The sequence below is a fragment of the Balaenoptera physalus genome, assembly GCF_965194825.1.
Source record: "Balaenoptera physalus genome assembly, chromosome: 16".
NCBI classification, from domain to species: domain Eukaryota; kingdom Metazoa; phylum Chordata; class Mammalia; order Artiodactyla; family Balaenopteridae; genus Balaenoptera; species Balaenoptera physalus.
Window position 1 is genome coordinate 64611250 of NC_138898.1, and position 24232 is coordinate 64635481.

Sequence of the window (24232 nt, forward strand, 5' to 3'; positions counted from 1 at the left end):
GCAGCAGTGTTTGAGCGCCATCCCCCTCTGGAGAAATGTCCGGCTGAGGCAGTGCATCAGGGGGTGGTTCCGGGTGAGAGGACCTTGATGTGACCTTGAAGTGGCCCCCGGGGATCAGCAGGTGCTCTGTGTTCCTTCCTCCCCCCGGTACTCGGAGGAGGATCGCCAGATGAAACACAGGGCACCCAGTGAAATCGGAATTTCAGATAAACAATGAATAATTTCTTAGTATAAGTGTATCCCAAACATTACATGGAAAGGTTTTATTGTATAGGCCGTACTTGAACCCTGAAAAATTATTGAGTCATGAATTTTTGAATATGGAGTTATGAATACTGAAAAATTCATTGTTTATCTGAAATTCAGATTTCACGGGTCATCCTGGCGTTTTATTCGCTAAATCTGACAACACTTAAGAGGGAATCTCCCTGCTGTGCTCCGGCCCTTGGCAGGGCGTTGCGGGGACGGGCATGTCCTCGGGTGTCTGTGAGCACATGGGCTCATTCTGCACCCCGTTCCCGAGCCCCAGGCTGGCGGGAGGTGGAGGGGGGGGATGATTGTACTGCTGCGTCGCTGGGGCCTCGTGGGCTAGCGGCCCGGCCCCGCTCTGGGCCACAGTTTCCTCATTTGTCGTGTGAGGCTTCTCGTGTCCCTGTGAGGCTGAGTGACCCTGTTCCTTCTGCCGCCCTCGCTCTGCTCTCCCCTGTTCACCCCACTCCGCCTTCAGTCTGGAAGGAGCATTACTTCCTCAGAGAAAGCCGTTCCTGCCCCACACCGGCCCTGGTTTCCTGGTTCTAAGCCAGGCCCCCAGTGCAGCTGCGCATGGGCAGGACAGGCTCCAGGCTCTGTGGGTCCCAGGGCAGCAGGCAGATGTGAGGTCCCTCGTGCCAAAATTACTGAGTTTCAACATGAGGACAGCAGATCACCACACAGGTCGAGTTCTGACCCTGAGGGACTGCCCGGAGTACATGCCTAGGAGCTAGCCCTGCCTACGAGGGCCAGGCAGACACAGGGGTGGGTGGCGGTGTGAGTCAGGAGGGTCCTGAGCGCGGATCTGGGGCCCTGCGCCTGCCTCGGGGCGCACCGAGCAGCCCCGGCCCGGAGCAGCTCTAGGGGTGGGACCACGCTGCTACCTCTCCTAGTTTTTCAGAGAAAATGGAATTTGTTTGTTAATGAAATCTTTCTTAAATAGTGGTAACTGATTCATATTTCAGAAGATTCCCATGAAGGCAAAATTAAGCATCCTCTCTGGAGGGTGGCATTGAGTGTGATGAATAGTTATATGCTGACCTGTGTGGTCACTGGATTTATTGGTGTCTCCCCCACTGGCCCCGTGACCTCCACCAGGGCCACAGCAGTGACCCTGTGTGTTTATGGTCTGTCCCGGGTCCCAGCACCATACTCAGCACGTTGCAGGTGCTGAGATTTCATTCATTCGTGGGAACACACTGTAGGAAGTTTCATGGACCTGCCTTCCCCCACTTAACAATAATACTATCACGAGCATCTCCCGTTATTAAACGTGATCACACGTGTAAAGCCTGAGGCACCACTTGCACTCGCTCTGGGTGGTGATGATTGATGGTTACGTGTTCTCCGGGTCGTCCGTCTCCGGGCGGGTGAGGAAAGCATAGCTGAGCACACCTGTCTGTCCGTCTTCCCAGGACGCCAAGTTTGTGGAGGAACGCAGGAAGCAGCTCCAGAACTACCTGCGCAGCGTCATGAACAAAGTCATCCAGGTGGTCCCCGAGTTTGCCGCCAGCCCCCAGAAAGAGACCCTGGTCCAGCTGATGCCCTTCTTTATGTGAGTACCGGTCACGTTCACGTGCTCCGCCCCACGCGTCCTCCCTTCTCTCTCCTGCGGTTGCATGTGTCTGCGTCCTGGACACCCCAGGACCCGGCTGTGCCCCAGAGCCTGCGAGGTGCTGATGTGGAGACTTGGGTCAAGGCATCTGGGAGTTTAAAGGGCTCACGAGAGAATGAGCCCGCAAGTGAGCATTGTTGATTTGAGGCTTGCGAAAAACGCAGGGCTCTGTGGTTTTATACTTTGGTACATTTTGATCAAAGGAAAGCTTGCAGCTCACAGGTGTTCCAGAGCTAAAGTGGTCTCTGTCAGGCTTTCTTCAGCATGTGGGCAGTGAACCCAAGGAAACTTCTCGCAGATTCCCACTGGTGCCGACTTAGATTACTTTCATGTTAATATGACCTAAGTATGAACCAACTTAAAACTAGGTATAAATTCCTTGTTCTTATATGTCTTATAAAAGTAAAAAAAAAAGAAAAGGAAGTTTACATGTTAAGCACTTACAAAATCATTGCAATTCAGAATCAGCAGTTAACAGAGCAAATGCTACTTTTTCTGAAACCAAATCTTTGCTCACGACGGTGTACAGCAGCTTCTCCTGAGCTCGCCACATGCCGTGTACCGCGCCGGTGGTCCACGTGCTGACCACACCTCCCCCACCATGACTTTCCTTGGGTCACGTCGCTGGGAAACATGTGTTTGGGCCTCACCTTAGGGGCAGGTGGGCCTCACTGGTGTCACTACTTTATCACTGATCAATCCCCTCTGTTCTCATAAGTCTCTCATCACACCACGACATTTACACCCTTGGATTCAGGGAACCCAAATGATGAAGCATCCTTGGTTTTTATAAAGTCTTCAGATGCCAGAGAATATTAATTCCACCCGACCCTTGAACAATACAGGGGTTAGAGGTGCCAACCCCCGATGTAGTCGAAAATCTGTGTATAACTTTTGACTCCCTCAAAACTTAAATGCTTGTAGCCTACTGCTGACCTTACCAATAACATAAGCAGTCACTTAACATATATTTTGTATGTTATTTGTATCTCTACATTGTATTTTATGCATTCATGATATACTTAGCTTTTGCTTAATTTTTTCAATATTTCTAGGCTATGCAGTTTTCTGCGAGTTTTTTTCAAATTGTTGCAAATCTCCAAAAATTCTTCCAATATATTTACTGAAAAATATCTGTGTGTAAGTGGACCTGTGTAACTCAAACCCATGTTGTCCAAGGGTCAACTGTATATTATTTCTAAAACGTTATCATCACAGCGGAAACGATAGATATAAGAATCCGTATAGCTAACCTGTGGGCCTCTGAAAGTGGGTTGGGACTTGTCACTTGAAAAACACTGATTTGCTGGGATGAAGCAAGAGTTTCCTTTCCCCAGAGCTCTTTAGAATGGCGTGCTGAGGGTTTGGGGATCTGTTTTGTCCTAACGGTGATGCTATGACTCAAGCCGGGGCTTATTTCTGAGTCTGTCTGTGGGGGAAAGGGTGTGCCTTTGGCATCACACTTTCCAGAATTTCCAAGTTGAACTTCCAACCAGACAGACATCAGCAGGGCTGCCCCTCTTACCTGCTTAGGGCTTTGAAATTGCAGCCAAGCCACTTGCTTATGTCTTTCTAATTGTTTCAGGACCTTTATGAGAAGATATAATTGTACTGTGCTATCTGTGATAAAAGGATGCCTTTTTCCCCCCCAAATAGAATATACCATATGGAAAACTGAATTTTTCTTTTACTCAGTTATTTGTGATGCTAGGGCCTTGATCTTGCTGTTTTGAAAATGCCACTATAGTTCATGAGAGGAGATCCCCTTCATCTTTTAAAGGCAGCCCCCTGGCCTGTGATGAGTGTTGGAAATCAACCTCTCACTGAGTCAGGTGTGTTTTGGCCAAATTTCCTGATGAAAATTGAATCCAAGAGGTGGTCCTGAGACCCCAATGCTAAGAAAGGCTGCCCACCTCACGTGTGAGAAGAAGAGCCTGCCTCGTACGGGAGAGCTGGTGCCCCTACTGCCAGGGCAGGGGATCCAGGCAGCTCTGGTGGAGAGTGTACCAAACATGAGCCTGCCGAATTGTGACAACTGCACTTTAACTCAAGTGTCTCGGCGTGTTGTGCAGTCCCAGCCACTCTGGTTGCCATTGATGAGAGCTGAGAGAGAAAGCTTTGTGCCTAATTAGCAGAGAGAATGTGAAGTTCAATTTCATGGGCTTTAAAAAGCACAAAGCATTTTGGTAGGAGATTGTGGCAAGGGACACAATATTGACACGAGACTCCGGACTCAACATTGGTCTCGACCCCAGTTGAAATTAAACAGCTTGCCCTTCGGCTTTCCTTGCAGTTCCACGGTTAGCTGCCCTCTCCTCCTTTGTCTGTTTTGAGTGAGATGGGATTCCAGGTAGGAGCTTGCAGATTGTTTCATTTGGGGGTGATGGAAGGTGAGCTGCAGCCCGGTTTGTCCATGCTGGTGAGCCTCCAAATGATAACTTCCTGTCTGTGCAGCCCCAGAAAACAGCAGGTCCGGTGTCTCAGCTCGGAATCTCACCCTGAGAGATTCCTACTTAAAAACACATCTCTCTCAACTAAGGAAATAAACTCCCCAAAGCGTGATTATTATGATCTTGACAGATTTCCTCAGGTCTTTCAAATGCTGATTCAGGGCCCTAAGCATCCCTTTCAGCGACTGAACATGAGTGGACTTGTTGACTAAGGATGGCCTTGCCCTGCTTCCTCCCCTGGCTTATTGAGCATTTACTATAAGCTCTGGCTGTAGGTTTCACCTCATCCAGTCTTCCTGAGAGCCTGTTAATTAGGTGGACACCTTATCTTCATTTTATTACATGGAGGCTTACAAAGTTGCCAGTGAAAGGGTAATTTCATAAGGTTCCACCTAATACTGACAAGGAAAATGAGGCCAGAGAGGTTACTTTGTGACCCCATGGTTACCTACCAGCACATGGGGGAGCCTGGGCTGTTTGGTGCCAGAGCCCATGGCTTGAGGACATGGGTGACAAACCCGCAGCCTGTGGAGGGAGCCTGACCCTCCAACCTGTTTTATTTGACTATTCCGGTGGGGTTTTGTTATTTGGTTTTTTTTTTTTCTTTTTTTCATATCTATTTTATATATAGTAGTGTGTATCTGTTAATCACGGACTCCTAACTTATCCCCCACTTCACCTTTCCCCTTTGGTAACCATAAGTTTGTTTTCTATGTCTGTGAGTCTGTTTCTGTTTTGTAAATAAGTTCATTTGTATCATTTTTTTAGATTCTGCATGCAAGTGATATCATATGATATTTGTCTTTCGCTGTCTGACTTAATTCACTTCATAGGGTAATCTCTAGGTCCATGTTATTACTTTTTCTTAATTAAAGTGTTGCCAACATCAAAAACTTAGAAGGTATCAGATTTTTTAAAAAATCATATATAAGGCTTCTCTTGAAAACTCAGAATTGGTCACACCCTGTTATGAACTAAATGTTTGTGCCCCCCAAATTCCTATGTTGAAGTCCTAATCCCCACTGTGGTGGCATTTGGAGGTGGGGCCTTTGGGAGGTGATTAGGGTTAGATGAGGTTATAAGGGTGGGTCCCCATGATGGGATTAGTATCCTTAGAAGAAGAGGAAGAGACACCAGAGTTCTCTCCTCTGCCACATGAGGTCACAGTGAAAAAGCAGCCATCTGCAAGCCAAGAGGAGAGCCTTCACCCAGAACTGAATCTGCTGGCACCTTGATCATGGACTTCCCAGCCTCCAGAGCTGTGAGAAATAACTGTCTGCTGCTGAAGCCATCCGGTCCGTGGTATTTTGTTATGGCAGCCAGGGCAGACACATACCCACCCGCATTCCCCCTGGACCACACTTGGCTACAGTCAGACAGTGCCGCCCTCTCCCCACTGAGCCCGCCACTCCGCTGCCTCCTGGACACTGAGCCGAGCCTTCCCTGCCACCTGCTGTTAGTGTTTGGCTGTTTTTCTCCCATAGTCACTCGCATGACCTGCCTGGCCCCAGGAGACACTTGAGTTTCCGGTGCTGGCTCTTACCTGCTGCTCAGCAATGTAGGCTTTGACTGTGAGGTACCCATGATGCATTGCTCACACTCCCTTAAAACCTTCAGGCTCATGCAGCCTGGAATCCAGTATTCCATGGCACCTGCTTTTACACACACTTTTCCATTTCGTCTTTCCTTTTTAGTGTGTCAGTATTTCACTGTGTTCTGCAAGGGGCAGCATGACTTCCAAGGATTCTGCCATCTGCACAAATCTGAGAGTTGAAGAATCAGCAGGTTCAATTTTTGTTTCCAGATCTCTCTGCCGCCCATTGCCTTCCTTGCTAATGCCAGCAGCAGTCTGAATTAGAAAGTAGGACAGTAGGAAGTGGGCCATTTCTTTTCCATTTTGAACCCTGTGTATGTCTGGCCCACGTGGGGACCAGAACCTGCCCCCAAGCTAGTGAGCAGACAACACCCCCTAATGCCCTCTTCCTTTGGGGGCCCCGTGTTGTTTGCATCCTCCTGGCATGTTGGAGGGAAAGGCGAGCCCCAAGATGTGACACATGGCAGATGTGAGCAGTTACTTAGGGAAATGTCAGGTGCTCCTTTGAAGGTGCATTATCGAAGGGAGACCAGGATTCCAAGGATTCATTCTGCGGAACTGGACTGCAGATCGGTGAAGACTTAAGTGATTTGTGGTGCTGTCATTTAGCACGTTATTAAAACGTTTTTCTGCAGAGTCATTCATCCTTGGGAAATGCATCGTGTTCTGCCGTTCCGTGAGGGGAGAGGAAAAGTTCCGGGGGTGGAAGCCAGAGTAATGTAGGTCACAGCACAAATTCTCCACCGGATGCTCAGCAGAAAACACGGTCGATGTTTTCCCCACTCCCCACCCCCATCTGCTGCCATATTTACTCTCAAAGCTGTTAAATATATTTTTGCTGAAATAGGAGCTGCCATGTTCTCCCAGCGAGTGGGGCTTTGGCGTGGGGTTGAGACGCTTCAGCCTGGGTAACGCCAGGATCACGTGGACCCGAGCGGACACGCTGCTTTGCCAGGGGCGCTCACAGGAGTCACATGGTTCCTTCCTAGGACCCTAGACTCACGTTGCTTTTGTGGCTGATCCACACCTTCAGGTTCCAAAGTGGTCTGCCACGTCCAGCAGCCAGAAAGGGGTGCAGATCCTGTTCAGAAAGTCTCAGTTGTGTGGCCAGACTGGCAGACTGGTTAGGTGTGGGCTGTGTTTTAAAATAAAATACCAACGTGAGTGGCTGTCGATGGGAGGAGTGTGCGCCGGCTGGCACCTCTCCCGCTGCTCCCTCTCGCGTTGCCCCTGGACCTGCTTCGCTGACGCACCTCAGCTTCCTGGCCCTCGAGGGCAAATGAGTCTGAGGCCCCTGGTGTCCAAATGGAATGCGTGGGGATTTGGGAGTCAGTGCTCTTCCCCACTACCTCTGCCACGAAGGAGGAGGCTGATCTCGGGCAAGGGTCCAGCCTTTCTGAGTCTTAGTTTCCTTATGTGTAAAATGGGAAGATAAGTATTTGACATCACTGTTCTGCTGGGATGTTAGGTGAGGATTCTGTGTGAGAGCGGGACACAGCAGCTTCTCCGTGTCAGTGGCTGTTGACAGCGAGACTCGTGAGAAAGACCAGGAGAGAAGCCCCACAAAAACCCTACAGATATTTCTCCATCTGTCTCTTCATCCATCCATCCATCCATCCATCCATCCATCCATCCATCCATCGATCTGTGTCTACAGGTGAAAAACTGGAGTGCCAGGAAATTTAAGTGGGTTGCCTAAGGTCCTTGTGAGAGTAAGTGGCAGGCCAGGGCAAGAGTCCACTGTGCTTTCCTGAGATACAGGGCACATAGTAGGTGCTCATGAAATGCTGACTTATAACATGAATTATTCTGAAAGTCAGTCTTTCCCTTCCTCCTTCCCCTGTGGGGATCTCTCATCTAGATGGAGTGACTTAGGGCCTGCCCCAGGGAAACTGGGTGTGACAGCTAGGCTCTGGCTTTTCTGGGAGCCCAAGAGCTCAGCCGGGCCTAGATGGCAGCGCTCCCCTCTAGGGGCCAGGCCTCCCCTGCAGGAGGACGCCCACTCCTCAGAAGCTCGTTACCCGGAGGCCCCTCCCCAGGGAGACCTGACACCTTGTCGCCTGGAGAGATGATATGTAAAATGGCACTTAATCTCCTCCATCTGCTGGCCTGGCATTTCAGGGGCCGTGTTAAGGGATGCAGAGAAAGTGCAGTCCCCAGGGTACTGGTCCTCCACGTCCTCAGGGCACCCACCCACAGAGATCAGAATGAATCGCTCTTTCTGAAGATGACCAGGGCGACAGCTACTCTTCTCTGATACTGAGGTGGCCTCCCTACCCCCTATGCATCCCACAGGTCACAGTAATTATGTTCTACTCCTGCCATTTCTTTTCTGTGTGGTGGTGAAGTGGGGAGAGATCAGCTCTACAAAGAGGAGGGAGAAGAGGACGATGGTGCAGCTTTTACAAGTCCCAGAAAAAGTGGGGGAGCCTGGAACATCTCCAGGGCAGAAACGCTGCTGAGCGGATAGACGGAAAGCCTCTGTCAAAGGGGCTTGTGTTCAGCAAACACCTCTTTCATCCAGTCAGTGTTTATCGAGCACCTACTAAGGACTCAACAAGCACTGGGGATGTAACAGAGAACAAAACAGAAAAAAGAGGATAAACCACCTTTATGGAGTTGGGGAAATGGAAAATGGACAAATAAACATATAATACACTGCTAAACAAGAAGGTCTCTGAAGAAAAGTAATGCATAGTTAGAGGCTAGAGAGTCACAGTCACATGGGCAGTGTTTCCACCAAATGGTCGGGAAAGACCTCTCTGAGGGAAGAACTTGTGAATTTCTGGGGGAAGGGTGTTCAGATAGAGGGAACAGTAAGTGCAAAGGCCCTGAGGCAGGAGCAAGCTTGGTGTGTCAGATAAGGCCAGTTTGGCCAGAACAGAGAGAACAGAGGAATGAGGCTGGAAACGTCACCAGGGCCGTATCATATAGGGCCTCGGAGGCTATAACAATGACTTTGGGATTTACTCCAAACTGAAGGGTTTGGAGCAGAAATGTGGCATAACCTGGTTTATGTTTTTAAAACCTCACTCTGGATGTGGGGTAGAGAATGGAATCAGGTGGGGCTGGGTGGGGAGGCTTTTGTAGGGTCCAGAAGGAGGAGGGTGGTGGCTTGGCCAGGGTGATTGGACCCTGGACATATTTGAGGACTGGCTGTCGGGAGTGAGAGAAGAGAATTATGACACACCCGGGGTCCTGACACACCAGGATAGAGATGCACCAAGATATAGATATAGAGATGCACCAAGTTATTCCATACAGACAGCCCTGTATTCAAGTCAACAAATGTCTCCTGAGCCCCTACTCCATGTAGGCCCCTGGGGTAGCGGGGAGGTTGCTGGGGGTATTATTACACATATGACAGCGCCCCAGCCCTCAGGGTCAGCAGGTGTGTGGGTCATGTTATTATTCCATGGCAGCATTTCTTTCCCTCATTCCTGTTTTCATTCACTAGGAATTTGCAGAGTGCCTAGACAGGTGTCATACTGCCCTGTTTGTAGCCCAGCTCTGCTATGGACTAGCTGTGTGGCCTCAATCAACTAACTTAAGCCCTGCCATGCCTCAGAGTCTTCCTCTGTGCAGTGGAGATGTTGCCAGCACCCCTTCGTGGGGCTGCCGAGAGGGTTCCACGAGCGCGTGTATGTCAAGCTCGTAGAGCAGCGCCTCGCACGTAGTAAGCTCTGTATGTGCGTAGCTATTTTTTACCAGCAGAAAGGGAGCACGGGAAAAGGAGAGTATGGGGAGCAGACGTTTTGGAGGAAGTGATAAAATCATGGTATTAAAAAAAAAAACCTGAAACGCAACAGAAAGATATAAGAAGGAGAAGTAAACATCACACCCCACTCTGCTGTGCTTCGTGCCCCCCACCCCTGTGATCGCTGTCAAGTTTCTTATGTAACTTTGCAGAAATCGTCAATACTTATGTAAGCCAAAGCCAGGCTCTACCCAGCCCTCTGTAGTTTGCCTTTTTAATTTAATAAAGCTGGCTCATTCCCTTTGAAAGCTACAGAGTACTCACTGCAATGGCTGTTTCATAATTTATTTCACCGTCGCTCCATCTGAACACTTAGGAGGTTTCCAGATTTTTCTCCCTCAAACAGTATTGCCAGGGATGTTTCAAATAGATGTACTAGATGTATAGTATGGCAGGTAGGTCTGTAGAGTTTATTTTTAGAAGCGGGGCAGGTGCATGTTTAAATTTTGACAGATATCACTAGCCCCTACCCTCTCATACCAATTTGATACTCACCATTTTGTTAGGCATGAAGGGGGAGATGTTCTGTCCAGATATGCAGAACAGCTGCAAAGCTCGGGGGGCCCTCTGTCCTCCACTAGCGGAGAGCAAGCGCTGCCCTTGTGGCCAGGACGCCCTGGAAAGCAGGGCTGGGAGCTGGGGGTGGAAGGTCTTGGAAACCAGTACCATCTTGGTCTCTGGGAAGGGAGCCCTCGCAGGTCTCTGAGCTCAGGTCCATGCTTTAGGAGGATCCCACTGGCAGCTGGGAGGGGGGGAGTGAGAGTGGTGGGGAGATGGGGCAGGGTGCTTTCATAAGAGTTGAGAGAAAGGGTGGGAGGGCCTGAACCAGACGATGCCAAGATTTTGAGGCTAAATATCTGGGCAAAGGGGACAGAGGGGAAACTGGTTTGGGAGCAGGCGAGGTGAGCGTGAGGCGTTGGATGTAGAAACCACGCTCTGTGGGGTCCTGGAGGCAGGAGAGAGAGGTGAGCATCTCCTAGGATTGCAGCCTGTGGCTTGGCATCAGCCGTGAATTCCTGACTGCGTTTCTCAGGAAACATAAGTTTTTCCAGGTCTCAAGGAAAATCAGTCAGGAAATCAGGAAAAAGTATTGTCATTCTCCTGTGAAAATTAAAGTGTAACAATCCCTGGTTTGAAGGAATCCATGCTGATGAGGTAAAAGCAAGAGCAGGAAGTGCCACACGTGGAGTTGAAGGCAAATGTCGATGGTTCCAGGAACCAGGACAGGAGCTCGTTGAAGAGGAACGGTCATGATCTACTTACTTAGTCTTGCCGTTAGCTGATGCCATGTCATAAGTAGTGTGTTCATGGCTCTGTCTGCTGCAAACAATGAATCATTCTTGCAAATAAAATAAATACTAATAAGTTTATGTACATAGTATACTGCTGTGAGTGGCATTCCAAGAAATACGTTTTGGAAGCACAGAAAGTCCTTAAATGGGCAATTTGGACACAGGAGATTCGCATGTTGCTTTATTATCCGAACATGACCCAATAGTGTTCGCTAGCATTTCCCAGCATTTGAATATTTGCTCTAGGCTACGATTCTTCGTGAAATACCACTGAACTTAGTATTTCTTATTTATTAAGCAGATCATGTTAGAGTTCCACAATAATGAATAAATAGTATGAAGAATGTTGGGACTATTTTAAGAATAACTTATGATTTGGGGAATTTCCGAGAAAACACCCAGGGATTCTGACTTTTGCTCTCCAATCCCAAAGAGTCATGTCCTTCAGGATTTTGGAAACACTCCTTGGGAGACAGTTTCCTAATATGAACTGGAGAATGGGTGTCACAGAGGTGGGGAAGGGCGCTCAGAGAAACAGGAGGAGGTGACAGAGTGGAAGCTGGGACAGAGTAGGCCGGGAGCCAGCACGGCAGAGGGGAGGGGAGGTGGAAGCTTGGAGAAAGCTGGGTCAGGGTTGCGAGGGGAGAGAGCGTTTCCCAAAGAAGGCTTCCTCTGCGTGAAAGAGCTGCCAAATTAACACCTAGTCCCAGAGCAGCAAGAATAGCAAGCTGTCCTCCTTCCTCGCGGCCAAGCTGGCTGAGGAGCACGGAGCAGGTGGCGCGGCGCAACTGTGGTGGCATCCCTGCCACCGAGAACCAGCCATCGAGGGCAGCGGGGGGGGCGCCTGCTAGAGCCCCGGCTGCCTGTCGGGCCTCCTGGAGGGGGCGGGTCAGCTCCTCAGCCCTGCTTAGAGATGTGTGCCTTCCACAGGCAGGCCTCGCTCTGCAGGAGCCCACTCGGGGCCTGGCAGCTGTCCACGGTCCTGAAGGACCGTCGGCCTTGTCTCACAGGACGGGGCAGTTGACTCTGGTGTGGAGCACTTTGCACAGGTCGAAGCTTCCACCTGGGGAGTCAGCTCTGGTGACTCTGGGGCTGGTACCTGGCCCCCCTTTCAGGAACCATGACACTTTAGGGGTCCTGGAATAACTCAGATCAGATCGAGGTCGGCTGGGATTACAGATTCCTTGACTCCTTTTCTGATGTGTTGGTGCTTTGTTTGCGTTCTGTGGGGGCAAAGCACTGATGTCTCAGCCCCAGCTCAGAGGGGGACCATGCACAGACTTGGATAAACTGTACACGTCTTTCTTTCCATTTCAGCCTTTGTCATTGTCTCTTAGCTTCCATCTCTTACCTGCATTATTAATGAGGTGATTATTGGGAAAGGAGGCGCCTCTCCACCAGGACTGGCGCCCTCAATGGGACAGGTATGCCCCGGTGGGAGGCTGCCTCCTGACTTAGTTCTGTGACCTTTCAGCATCTTGCTTATCTGGGTTTGGCACCTTCCCAGCATCCAGGGTCAACAGGGCAGACAAGTACCCCAAATGTATCCCTCTTGACCGGAGGACCATGGCAAACTCAGATGGCTATAGGGTTCAGGCAGGTCATGTAAGTGAATAAAGCCAGTGAGCTGTGATAATAGGGAGGGGTGTGGAGTGGAGCTCAGAGACCCCGTCTAAGAGTTGACCACTGCTCAGCCTAGTTGATTATCATCAAGTGAGACTGCAGGTTGCCGATCTGTGAATTTTCCAAGAGATGGCAGAAACCCGTATCTTTTTTTTTTAAAGGGGTTTAATCTATCTATCTATCTACCTATCTATCTATCTATCTATCTATTTATTTATTTATTTATTATTTATGGCTGTGTTGGGTCTTCGTTTCTGGACGAGGGCCCTCTCCAGTTGCGGCGAGCAGGGGTCACTCTTCATCGTGGTGCGTGGGCCTCTCACTGTCGTGGCCTCTCTTGTTGCGGAGCACAGGCTCCAGGCGTGCAGGCTCAGTAATTGTGGCTCACGGGCCCAGCTGCTCCGCGGCATGTGGGATCTCCCAGACCAGGGCTCGAACCCGGGTCCCCTGCATTGGCAGGCAGATTCTCAACCACTGCGCCACCAGGGAAGCCCAGAAACCCATATCTTGATATAAAATCTGCCTTTTAAATTAGTTGGCAACTAGTTTGTCTGTGGGCCAGACACAACAGCTGTGGGCCGCATGTAGCCCACTGTATATCACACGCCTTCTAGAGCCCAAAGGGCCTGCATCAGATGAATCTGTTTAACGCCTGAAGAAATGCAGGGTAGAAGCAGGCAGTAATCCACTCAGTTCGAGAGGACAATGATGACAAGATATCTGCCAGGGTAGCTCTGACCGCAGGCGCTCAGGACTGAGGTTCTGACCGAGGCCTGATGAGTGATGGGTCCACCAGAACAGGCCACGGGCAGTAGACGTTGGCTCAGCATCCAAGTGCATGCAGCCCATCAGCCCTGCCCTCTCCCTCTGTATGGAAGGCACCGTGTTCCCAGAGAGAGGCCCTTGACCAGCCAGATGTTCAGCTACTCCAGGTAAAGTGCCCGCCTGAGTCTCCCACGTCTTCTCCAGGGTGGTTCTTTTGTTTCTTGTCATCTTTGTGTAACCATAGGCCGTGCTTATTTACCTGTAAAAAGAACACAGCCAGTAATTATGTGGTTTTCGTCTTAGTAAGAGGAATGTGGGTCCTTGGAGGACAGTTGTGTCTATTCCAGGGAATTGGTCACAGGTTGTTAGGGTTGAAAAGGAAGTCTGGTAATCTCACCTGTTAAGTTCAAGGAACAAATTCTGTTCTTGAGTACAGTTTACCTGAAGGGGTTTTGTGCAGAGCAGCTGTTGCAGGACATTTTACTATGATTTTGTTCATGTTGCTCATCTTCTCACTCACTGCTCCTGCCCTTCTCACCCCTGTTGGGTCTCCTTGTGCCTCTGACTTCATGGTTCTCAAGTAGGGGCATTATTACCTTCTTCCCCAACCCCAGGGACAGTTGGCAGTGAATGGAGACATTTTTGGTCATCACCGCCGTGGGTGGCAGTGCGGCTAGAATCTAGTGGGTGGAGACTAGGGCTGCTGCTCTACATCCTGCAGTGCCCAGGACAGCCCCCCACAACAGAGAGCCACCCGACCCAAATGTCAGTCGTGCCAAGGTTGGGAAATCCTGAGCCAGCCCAAGAAGCTGGTCTGTCATTGGATCTTGTAGAACCAGCTGCAAACCCGTGTGGTTCCATTGCCAAGAAAGAGATAAGAAGGATACACCAAGAAACGGGCCAGGAGCTGTTCTTTCATTAAGTCCCCACATCTGCCCTCTGAGGTTGGTGTTATTGTTGCCTTTTATTCGGAGGAGGAAACTGAGCCTCTGACAGTGACGTGAGCTGCCGTAGTCTCACGGCTGGAGGCGGTGGACTGGGGAGTGTAAGCTGCGTTTGTGTGGTTTGGCACCCTCCACTCTGTGTCACCATTACGTCAAAATTAAGCACATGATACAGCATTCCTAAGTATCTTCTCATGGGCTGTCTCCAAGTTCAGGATTCTAATTGTGGGTCCTCCGCGCCCCTAGGAAAGGAAGCCTGGCTTTGTCACACTTGTCTTTGGCCACCTGCCTCTCCTCTGGAGGGTCTCTGGCATGGGCTACGGCCACTGGTTTAAACCTATCCCCACCATGGCCTCTTACTGTGCACAGCTGTTGTAGGGCCGCTGCTTGGTATGTCTAAGATCCTACCCTTCTCCCCCTCTTTGGGATTAACTCCCAAAGTAAATGTTGCAGAAAGGAAGGGAAATGGGGCCGAGGCGGGTTCAGGAACTCACGAGGGCTTTGACCCAGTTGAGAAAAGCCGTCTTAGACACCTGCTCCTTATACACTTTCCACCCCCTCCCCATTCTGAACCGGTTTGCTCACGAGCCTCGGTCCCTTCTTGTTCTTCATGAATCTAACACTGGATGTTTTTACTGGACCAGAAAGGAGAACCGAAGTCCTGCTTGGGCCCTGGGAACACTCTCCTTTGAACACATCATCTGCTGGCTTAGCAAGCATCACTCAGAAGATAAAGCAGGTCACGGGCTGAGTAAGAACAGGATCCCTTGTTTTTATTTTTCTTTTTCACACATGAGAACTTGCTGTGACAGAGTTGTGGATGTTTTTCTCACTAGCTTGTTCTGGGAAGGCAGGTTGAGAAATTACTAATGTGACAGGAAGCAAGCCATTCTGTCAGGGTTTGGGATGCGGCGTGTTTTATGACTTTCACATTAAAGGTACAAGCTAATGGCATCATCGTTAAGAGAAAGAGATGCAGTCATGCAGGCCTGAGTTCCACTCGAGGCCATGCTATTTACTAGCTCGGTAATCTCGGATCAGACCCTTTAAGGGCTTTGTGCCTTGACTTCCCCATGTGTAAAATGGGACTGAGAATAGGCCCTCCCTCAGAAGGCTGATTCAGAGCTTTGACAAGACAGTGCTGAAGCACTTACACCAGGCACGTAGTAAGCACTTAATGGGTTAGCTGCGGCTGCAGGAGGAAAGTGATTGCTTTTGTTGTTAGCAGGAGGATACACAGCTCATTTCTGGCTCCTTAGAATCAGGGCAGACCTTGGAGCTATGGCATTTTCATGGCATGATGGCCAGAGGAACACACAGCAAGCACACTCATTGAGGATATGTGGGAGACAGTATAGATTTCTCTGTGACTCTCCCAGCCATGGTCACTCCCTTTCTTCCCAAATATCAATCAGGTTGATCTGGGAGGCTAAGGATCTGTGACCATGTTAGTGTAAAGATGGCAGCCCCATGGCCAAGCCCTAAATTGCCGAGCCCAGTGACCAGGCAGCAAAGTGCCAGGTTCCTCTAAAGTAGCAGACCTTCTGTTCACCCCAGTAACTGTTCAGTATGATGGATAGATAGCATGATAACAGATAAGCCAGAGCTCTGTTATTAATTTCTTACAGAATTTAAGCAGTAGCTTGGTATCTAACTGAAAGAGCAAGATTTTTTTTAATTGAAGTCTAGTTGATTTACAATGTTGTGTCAATTTCTGCTGTACAGCAAAGTGATTCAGTTATACACATATATACATTTTTTATATTTAAAAAGAGCAAGACTTGGAGTCAGACAGATCTGGGTTCAATGTCAACTGCACTACCTAGTGGCCTGTGACCTTGGCCTCTCTGTGCCTCAGTGTCCCCATCTGTAAAACGGGGCCAGTAGCACAGAACTTGCTGCCTTGCTAAGAGGATTACATGAAGAATCACCTAGTAGGAGCTTCTCCAAGGGGAGCGGTTTTAGCTGCAGTCACATTTCACTTCTTTGTTCAGACTCTCACTTCAGTTTCAAAATGATTTGAGTTGGCAGCTTTGAGATTATTACAATTGCTTGCCCTACTTCATGTCTTTTATTCTTAGACATTGGAGCATCTGAAAGTTTGGAGCAAGGGAAGCCGATTAACTTATTTTTGGCACAATAACCTCCATCCAATTTGGTGTTAGTAAAAAAAAAAATAATAATAGTAATAAAAGTTTTCTAGTATCAGGGGGTGAGACCACAACACGCGAGAAGCTGACTGCTGTTTTCAGGCAGAATTATTCTGTTCTACTACATCATAATCAACCTGGGTGACAGCTTTCTTCTCAGTGGGTCAAACAATTTCACAGCTTTCTGCATTTCCCCTTGCACTTTTCAAATGATATCTCTGAGTGGTAACTGAGAATGGTTACTTAATTGGGTGATGTATCAGTTACCTACTGCCACGTGTTAATACTGTGTAATAAACAACCTTGACACCTTGGTGGCATACCGTAATAATAACGTATCGCTCACATATTAGGTGATGGGCTAGGAGGCTCAGCTGATCTTGGCTACATTTGCTTCCATGTCTGGGGGGATCAGCTGGCTGTCAGCTGGTCCAGGATGGCCTTGACTGGGAATAATGGGGCAGCTGGGACCAGCGGCCCAGCCTGAGAATGTATGGCAGAGGGTGAGAACTGGGAAAACCCAAACACTGCAGCACCTTCCAAGCTCTGACTGTGTCACGTTTGCTAACATCCCATGTTGGGCAAGGCACGTCCACAGCAGAGACCAGAGTCAGAGCAGGAGAGCTCTGCAGAGTCATGGGCAAAGGACAAGACACAGAGAGGGTAAATAATTGGGGCCATTTGTTCAACTACCACAGGTGAATAACTTGTTCTAGGTAGAAGGTGAAAGGGTGCGGGGGAAACACAGCTGTAAAGTTCTACGACAACACTTCAACTAGTAAGAAGATGGAAGGGAGACCAGTGATTAGAGCCCCGGGAGCCCATAAATCAACAACGGGGCTCAGAGAGGGGTCATTCCACTGCATTCTGGGCAAGGGCCAAGTTAATATCTTTCACATATTGACCAGAGTCCCGCTTGCCTTGACTTTTTTAAAAAACTTCTTTTAAAAATCAGCATACAGGGAATTCCCTGGTGGTCCAGTGGTTAGGACTTGGCACTTTCACTGCCGGGACCTGGGTTCGATCCCTGGTCAGGGAACTAAAATTCTGCAAGCTGCATGGCACAGCCAAAAAAAAAAATCAGCATATAGTAAAATTGACTTTTTTTTTTTTTTTGGTATTCAGTTCTATGAATTTTAACACATGTATAGATTTGAGTAGCCACCATCACAATCAGGATAAAGAACAGTTCCATCGCCCCCCAAAAGCTGTCTTCTGCTGTCCCTTTATGGTCACACACTCCCCCATCCCTAAGCCCTGGCCACCGCTGCTCTGTTCTTATCACTTGTTTTGTCTTTCCGAGAATGTCATCTAAATGGAATCATATAGTATCTAAGCTCTTGAGACTGGATTCTCTCACTTAGCACAGCTCCTTTGAGATTCACCCAGGTTGGCAGGTATATCAGTTGTCTGATCCTTTTTATTGCTGAGTAGTGTTCCATCATATGGCTATTCCATAGTTTATCTGTTCACAAAAGACACTTGTGTTGTTTCCAGTTGTCAACAACTTTGAATGGAGCAAATATAAACATTCGTGTGTAGCTTTTTATGTGAACTTCAGTTTTCATTTCTCTAGGGTAATACCTAAGAGTGGGGTGCCTGTGTTATATGGTAAATGTAAAAACTGCCAAACTGTGTCTCCGAGTAGCTGTGCCATTGTGCATTCCCACAATCAGTGTGTGAGAGTGTCAGACGCTCTGCACCCTCGTCAGTGTTTGGTGTTGTCACAGCTTTTATTTTAGCCATTTGAAGAGATCCATCATGGTATCTTGTCATGGTCTTCATTGGTATTTCCCTAGTGACTAATGACGTGGAGTATCTTTTCATGTGCGTATGTTTCTTTGCTGTGTCCTCTTTGGGGACGTATCTATTCAAGTCTTGTGCCCATTTTTTAAAATTGGGTTGTTTGTTGTTTTACTGTTGAGTTTTTTTTTAAGTATATTTGATTTATATAATTTACATGCTATGATGTTTTATTAGTTTCAGGCGTACAACACAGTGATTTGCTATTTTTATAGATTATGCGCTAGTTAAAGTTGTTATAAAATATTGGTTATATTCCCTGCACTGTACATTGCATCCTTATATCTTATTTATTTTATATTTATTTATTTATTTGGTTGCACCAGGTCTTAGTTGCGGCAGGCGGTCTCCTTAGTTGCGGCATGTGGGCTCCTTAACTGTGGCATGCATGTGGGATCTAGTTCCCTGACCAGGGATTGAACCTGGGCCCCTTGCATTGGGAGCACAGAGTCTTAACCACTGAACCACCAGGGAAATCCCTATCGTATTTATTTTAGACCTAGTCATTTGTACCTCTCAATCCCCTTCCTGTATCTGGCCCCTCCCCCCACTGGTAACCACTAGTTCTCTATATCTGTGAATCGGTTTCTGTTTTGTTATATTCATTTGTTTGCTTTATTTTTTACATTCCACATGTAAGTGAAAACATACAGTATTTGTCTTTGTCTGACTTATTTCACTTAGCATAATATCCTCCAGGTTCATACATGTTGTTACAAATGGCAAAATTTCATTCTTTTTTATGGCTGAGTAGTATTCCATTGTATGTATATACCACAACTTCTTTATCCATTCATCTGTTGATGGACACTTAGGTTGCTTCCATATCTTGGCTATTGTAAATAATGCTGCTGTGAACACTGAGGTGCATATATCTTTTCGAATTAGTGGTTTTGTCGTCTTGATATACACTGAGAAGAAGAATTTCTGGATCATATAGTAGTTCTATTTTTAATTTTTTGAGGAACCTCCATACTGTTTTCCACAGTGGCTGTACTGATTTACATTCCCACCAGCAGTGAACGAGGGTTCCCTTTTTCCACATCCTCACCAACATTTGTTATTTGTGGGGTTTTTTGACAATAGCCATTCTGACAGTTGTGAGGTGATGTCTCATTGTGGTTCTGATTTGCATTTCCCTAATGAGTAGTGATGTTGAGCATCTTTCCATGTGCCTCTTGGCCATCTGTATGTCTTCCTTGGAAAAATGTCTATTCAGGTCTTCTGCCCATTTTTTAATCAGGTTTTTTTCTTTATATTTAGTTGTATGAGCTCTTTATATATTTTGGATATGTTGAGCTTTGATGGTTCTTTATATATTCTGTATACAAGTTCTTTGTCAGATAGGTAATTTGCAAACATTTTCTCCCTGTCTGTAGCTTGTCTTCTCATTTTCAAAAATTTTTTTTCTTTACAAAGCTTCTAAATTTTGCTGAAATTCAGTTTCTTAATTTTTTCTATTGCGAGTTATGCTTTTGGTGTCACGTCTAAGAACTCTTTGCCTAAACCAAGGTCACAAAGGTTTTCTCCTAGGCTTTCTGATAAAAGTTTTATAATTTTATATTTAGATCTGCGATTCATTTCAAGTTAACTTTTGGATAAGGTGTGAGGATTGGGTTAAGGTTCACATACCTCCCATGACTGTATCCGTGTCCAGGGCCAAGTGCAGGAGGACAGAGAAATAAAAAGCACTGAGGGTTTGTCCTGCCCTTGTGGGACCACAGCTCTTTCATTTGAAGACTATTTCCCCTGTATTAGTTTCCTATGTCCACTGTAACAAACCTACCACAAACTTAGTGACTTAAGACAGCTCGAGTGTATTGCCTTCGAGTTCTAGAGGTCACACAGGACTGAAGTCAAGACGTCAGCAGGGCTGGTTTCTTCTGGAGGTTCTAGGGCAGAATCTGTTTGCTTGCATTTTCCAGCTTCTAGAAGCTACCCGTGCTGTGGCATCTTCCTTGCATCACTTCAGCCTCTGCTGCCATCAGCTGCTCTGTGACTCTGACCTCCAGCTCCTTATGAGAACCTTGTGATCACACTGGGCCCACCCAGATAATCCAGGATCATCTCCTCATCTCAAAGCCTTAAACTGCAAAGACCCTTTCGTCATATAAAGTAACAGGGATTAATACAGGACATCTTTAGGGAACTGTTATTCATCTTACCTCACCCTCCCTCAGAGTTCTAGGTGCTTCAGGCCCAGACTGAGGCATGAGAGCATAGAGGAAGGAGAGAAAAGAAACACAGGGGACTTCCCTGGTGGCACAGTGGTTAAGAATCCACCTGCCAGTGCAGGGGGCACGGGTTCGATCCCTGGTCCGAGAAGTTCCCACATGCCTTGGAGCAACGAAGCCTGTGCGCCACAACTGCTGAGCCTGCGTGCCTAGAGTCCGTGCTCCACAACAAGAGAAGCCAACGCAATGAGAAGTCCGCGCACCGCAACAAAGAGTAGCCCCCGCTCGCCGCAACTAGAGAAAGCCCGCGCGCAGCAACCAAGACCCAACACGGCCAAAAATAAAAATAAAAAAATAAGAAAAGAAACACGGGTGTCCCCTACTCTTTCTGACCATTAGGAACCCCCTTTCCTGCCTCTTGAGTAGAACCAGAGGGCTTGCCCGGAGCGCTCTCTGTCCACACCCCGCCCACTCTCAGGTGTCCGGCTCCCTTGAGTCCAGGCTGAAGGATTCCAGAGGTTAACAACGGTGAACTCACTTCAGGTTTAACGGTTCATCAAATTCTGGTCACCTTCCGCTGTCCACCTGCTATTATGATTTTTCAGACTCCTTGAATAGCTGCCTCGTGCATTCTCTCCAGGTTTTATAGCCACATTTGGTGGGAGACCCAGGGTGGAGTGAGATTACTCTATCTTCCCCAGATCTGGACGCCTTCTTTTGCATTTTCTGCACCAAAGTATCATGGGATAGTTGTGCATGCAAAGAAGAGTATGCTATGTAAACATGTATTATGTCAGGGAGTGAATGCTCAGTGCCGGGGAATGTTACTAGGAATTATGATAGCATTTATCGAGCACTTTCTGCCTGCCAGAATTCTCTCTGTCTGCTTGAATTATCTTGCTTAATTTTTGTAATACTCCCTCTGAGGGCAGTTACCATGTTTAGGCCCATTTTACAGATGAATAAACTGAGGCTCAGAGAGGCTAATGAACTTGCCGAAGGATCCGTCCATAGTGAGTAAGGGGGACAGCATCTCGGACTCAGATGTGTGTGACTCCAGGGTCCCAGGTCGTAACCACTCTGTCATGTGGTTTTTAACCACCCTGCCCTAGCAGGGACTGCCAAACCTCTCTCCATGGCCCGGCCTCTCTCCCGAGTTCATACCTTGGCCACGTCTCCATCTGGCCCTGTCAAGTCTTCCTTTAGCTGTCCTGACACCCTGTTACCACCACCATCAGGCAGGGGTGGCGGGGCCCTCTCCTGATTCCCATCACCTCGTGTGCTTCCCTCCATCGAGGCCACTAGTGCCTCATCCTGACCTGCCATGTGGACGTGTGTCTCTCACCCGCTCCAGTGTAACCATCCAGAGGGCAGGAACCCCCCTCGCCTTTTATCTCTGCTGTGGAGCACAGGGCTGGGCAATGGCCGATGCTCAGTGAATGTTTACTGTAATGAACCAAAAGCTACTTTCCATTGATTCCCCACAGTGGGGACCTCCCCAGACGAGAGGTCCATTTAAGGAGACTTATCTGATAAATCCAGAAGGGTTCCTGTTTGGGACACTGCTCCTCTCTGTTTTCTTTTTCTTTCTTTTTTTTTTTTTTTTTTTTTAAATTAGTATAGCAGAGATAGGCCTAGTCACCAGTTAGCTCAAATCCTTCAATATTGTCTCTTCCCAGACCGACTGATCCCTGAAAGGAGCCACCACTTCAGATTCAGCCACGTCACCCGGTGCTCCTGCCGTGTGTCAGGCCTTGTGTTACGCACTTTACAGGCAGGACCTCATTTCATCTGCAATTCTAAGAGAGGTGGGACCCATCCTTATTCCCAGTTTGTAGATGAGGAAGTTGAGGCCTCTAGTGATTGAAGGACTTGCCCAAGATCACACAGCTGGCAGGTTTCAGAGCTGGCATTGAACTTGGGTCTAACTCCTCAGCTTGTGCTGTTCGAAGGCAAAGTATTAGGAGCATGGACTTTGGTCCGAGGCAGGTTTTGATCCCTGGCCTCTGACTCGAAGGTCATTCATGCATGGAAACACTATATTCTCACTGCTTTTTACAAAAATAAGCTATTAGCTAAGTGGAAAAATGAGGTAAAGGCATCTTGTAAGGTATCTGGACCCATGATAGGCATTCAAAATGCTAAATATCCGAGTCTCTAAAGGCCCCAGAATCATGATATATGTCTTGAGGGACTCTGGTTTGTAAAATTTAAGAAACCTACTTGGAATTGTCTTCAGCTGAAAAGAAGTACTTACTAGCTCACGTAACTATAAAGCCCAGGGATAGTGGTGGCTTCAAAGGCTGGATCCAAAGGTTCATATAATGTCAACAGGACACTGTGTTGGCTTCATTTTCAAGCAGGTTCTCTCTATCAGATGGAAGATGGCCCCTGGCAGCTACATGCTCTTACGGACCCTACAGATGCAGGTCCTGAAGAATAAGTGTCCTATTCACTGGCTTCTGCCGAAGTCCTAGGGAAGATTCTGATTGGCCGAGCTTTGGGTCATTGGCTCGTCTCCAAGCCAGTCACTGTGACCCAGGGAATGGAGTGCCTTGATTAGCTGAATCTGGGCCAGCCTTCCACACCCACTGAGCCACGAGATCCCACTTCTGTGCAGGAATCTTCTGCATGGCCCCAGCTTATCACTCCTCGTGGAGTGGGAGGTGTGCCTTACCGCTACCAGCAGGCGTCATCTATCTTTAGACACGCTTCCAACTGTGTTGGTAGGGCATTCTGAGTGTAACATGTTCACCAGGATGGATTAGTGGATTTGGGGGTTGCATGGGTTTGATTGGGACTGCAGAGTAGATTTCCCAGGTGGTTTCCTCCCAGCCCCTGGGGTGGAGGTGTGAGGGACTCTCTCTGTATTTGGAGGAGGGCAGTCTAGGCCGAAAGGTCTCTTACCACGCTACAGGAACCCTCGTGTCCCTTTGCCCTGGGTCACAAAAGTAGGATCCGGTGCCCTCTTGTTGCAGATGAGGAACAGACGGTGAGAGAGGTGGGGGACGGGAGGGAAGGGGCTCAGCCAAGGTCACACCACAACTCAACTGCAGAGGCCCTGGACTCCAGACCTCCAGCTCTGACTTGTCACATCCCGAAGCCACAGGAATTCCTGTTGCTCACGTCAGCAGGGGCAAAGGTCTTTCAGCAGGTTCGGGTGCTGAAGGCTGTTGTGAAAAATAAGTCCACAGTCCTAGATTTTAAAATAAGGTTTCGTCGTTTAGAACACATGGCAGGAGGGAGGGGGAGGTGTGTGCATCAACCGGGAACTACGAAACCTGGTTCCTTAACCCCCAGGGCACAGCTCAGGGTGTTAGACTGTCCCTGAGAACTGCTTCAGGGCTCCCAGGGACAGGTGTCCCCTGACACTCAGGCAAGGTTGGGGAGGCAGACCCTGTAGTCTCGGGGCAGCAAACGTCAAGAGTGTTGGAAAGGGGAGCTGATATTGGAAGGGGTCCTGGGGCTTGTCTGCTGAAACTCAGAGTCTCTGTCATCTGTGGAGACTCTAAACTTCCTTTCTAGCCTTTGTCTTCTGAAGAGGCAGGTCTCTTATTGGGGCCCGGATGGAATGTTTATGTTCGGACTGTGCGGACCAGGGACGTTCTCCCAGGATACTCCATTAAGTGGCTCATTTGTCCTGCAGGTGTTTATTAATCAGTGCCATTCCTTATTCTCTGTCAGACCCTGGGATTGGTGGGTTCGTGGGAGATCCCATTTATTTCTCCCTACAGCCCTTGAGAGAGCTACTACTCGAATTATCTTCACTTACCATCCTTTCCATAGGAGCAGGAAAATTAAGCCCAGAGATGTGGT

General features: G+C 48.3%; 1 protein-coding gene across 16 annotated transcripts in view; it reads left to right on the forward strand.

Moving 5' to 3' along the window:
* The window catches only part of SNX29 (sorting nexin 29), a 566403-nt gene that overhangs the window by 505676 nt on the left and 36495 nt on the right, over nucleotides 1-24232 (forward strand). For 15 of the 16 annotated variants that reach the window (XR_014254726.1, XR_014254727.1, XR_014254728.1 and 12 more), the window contains one exon: nucleotides 1665-1804. The exons of the other annotated variant lie outside the window; for it this stretch is intronic. Coding sequence is in view for 8 of the 15 variants with exons in the window: in XM_082429659.1 (XP_082285785.1) it covers nucleotides 1665-1804 (140 nt within the window). In the remaining 7 variants the exon portion in view is untranslated. The remainder of the gene's footprint in view (nucleotides 1-1664; nucleotides 1805-24232) is intronic. 16 annotated transcript variants of the gene reach the window in all.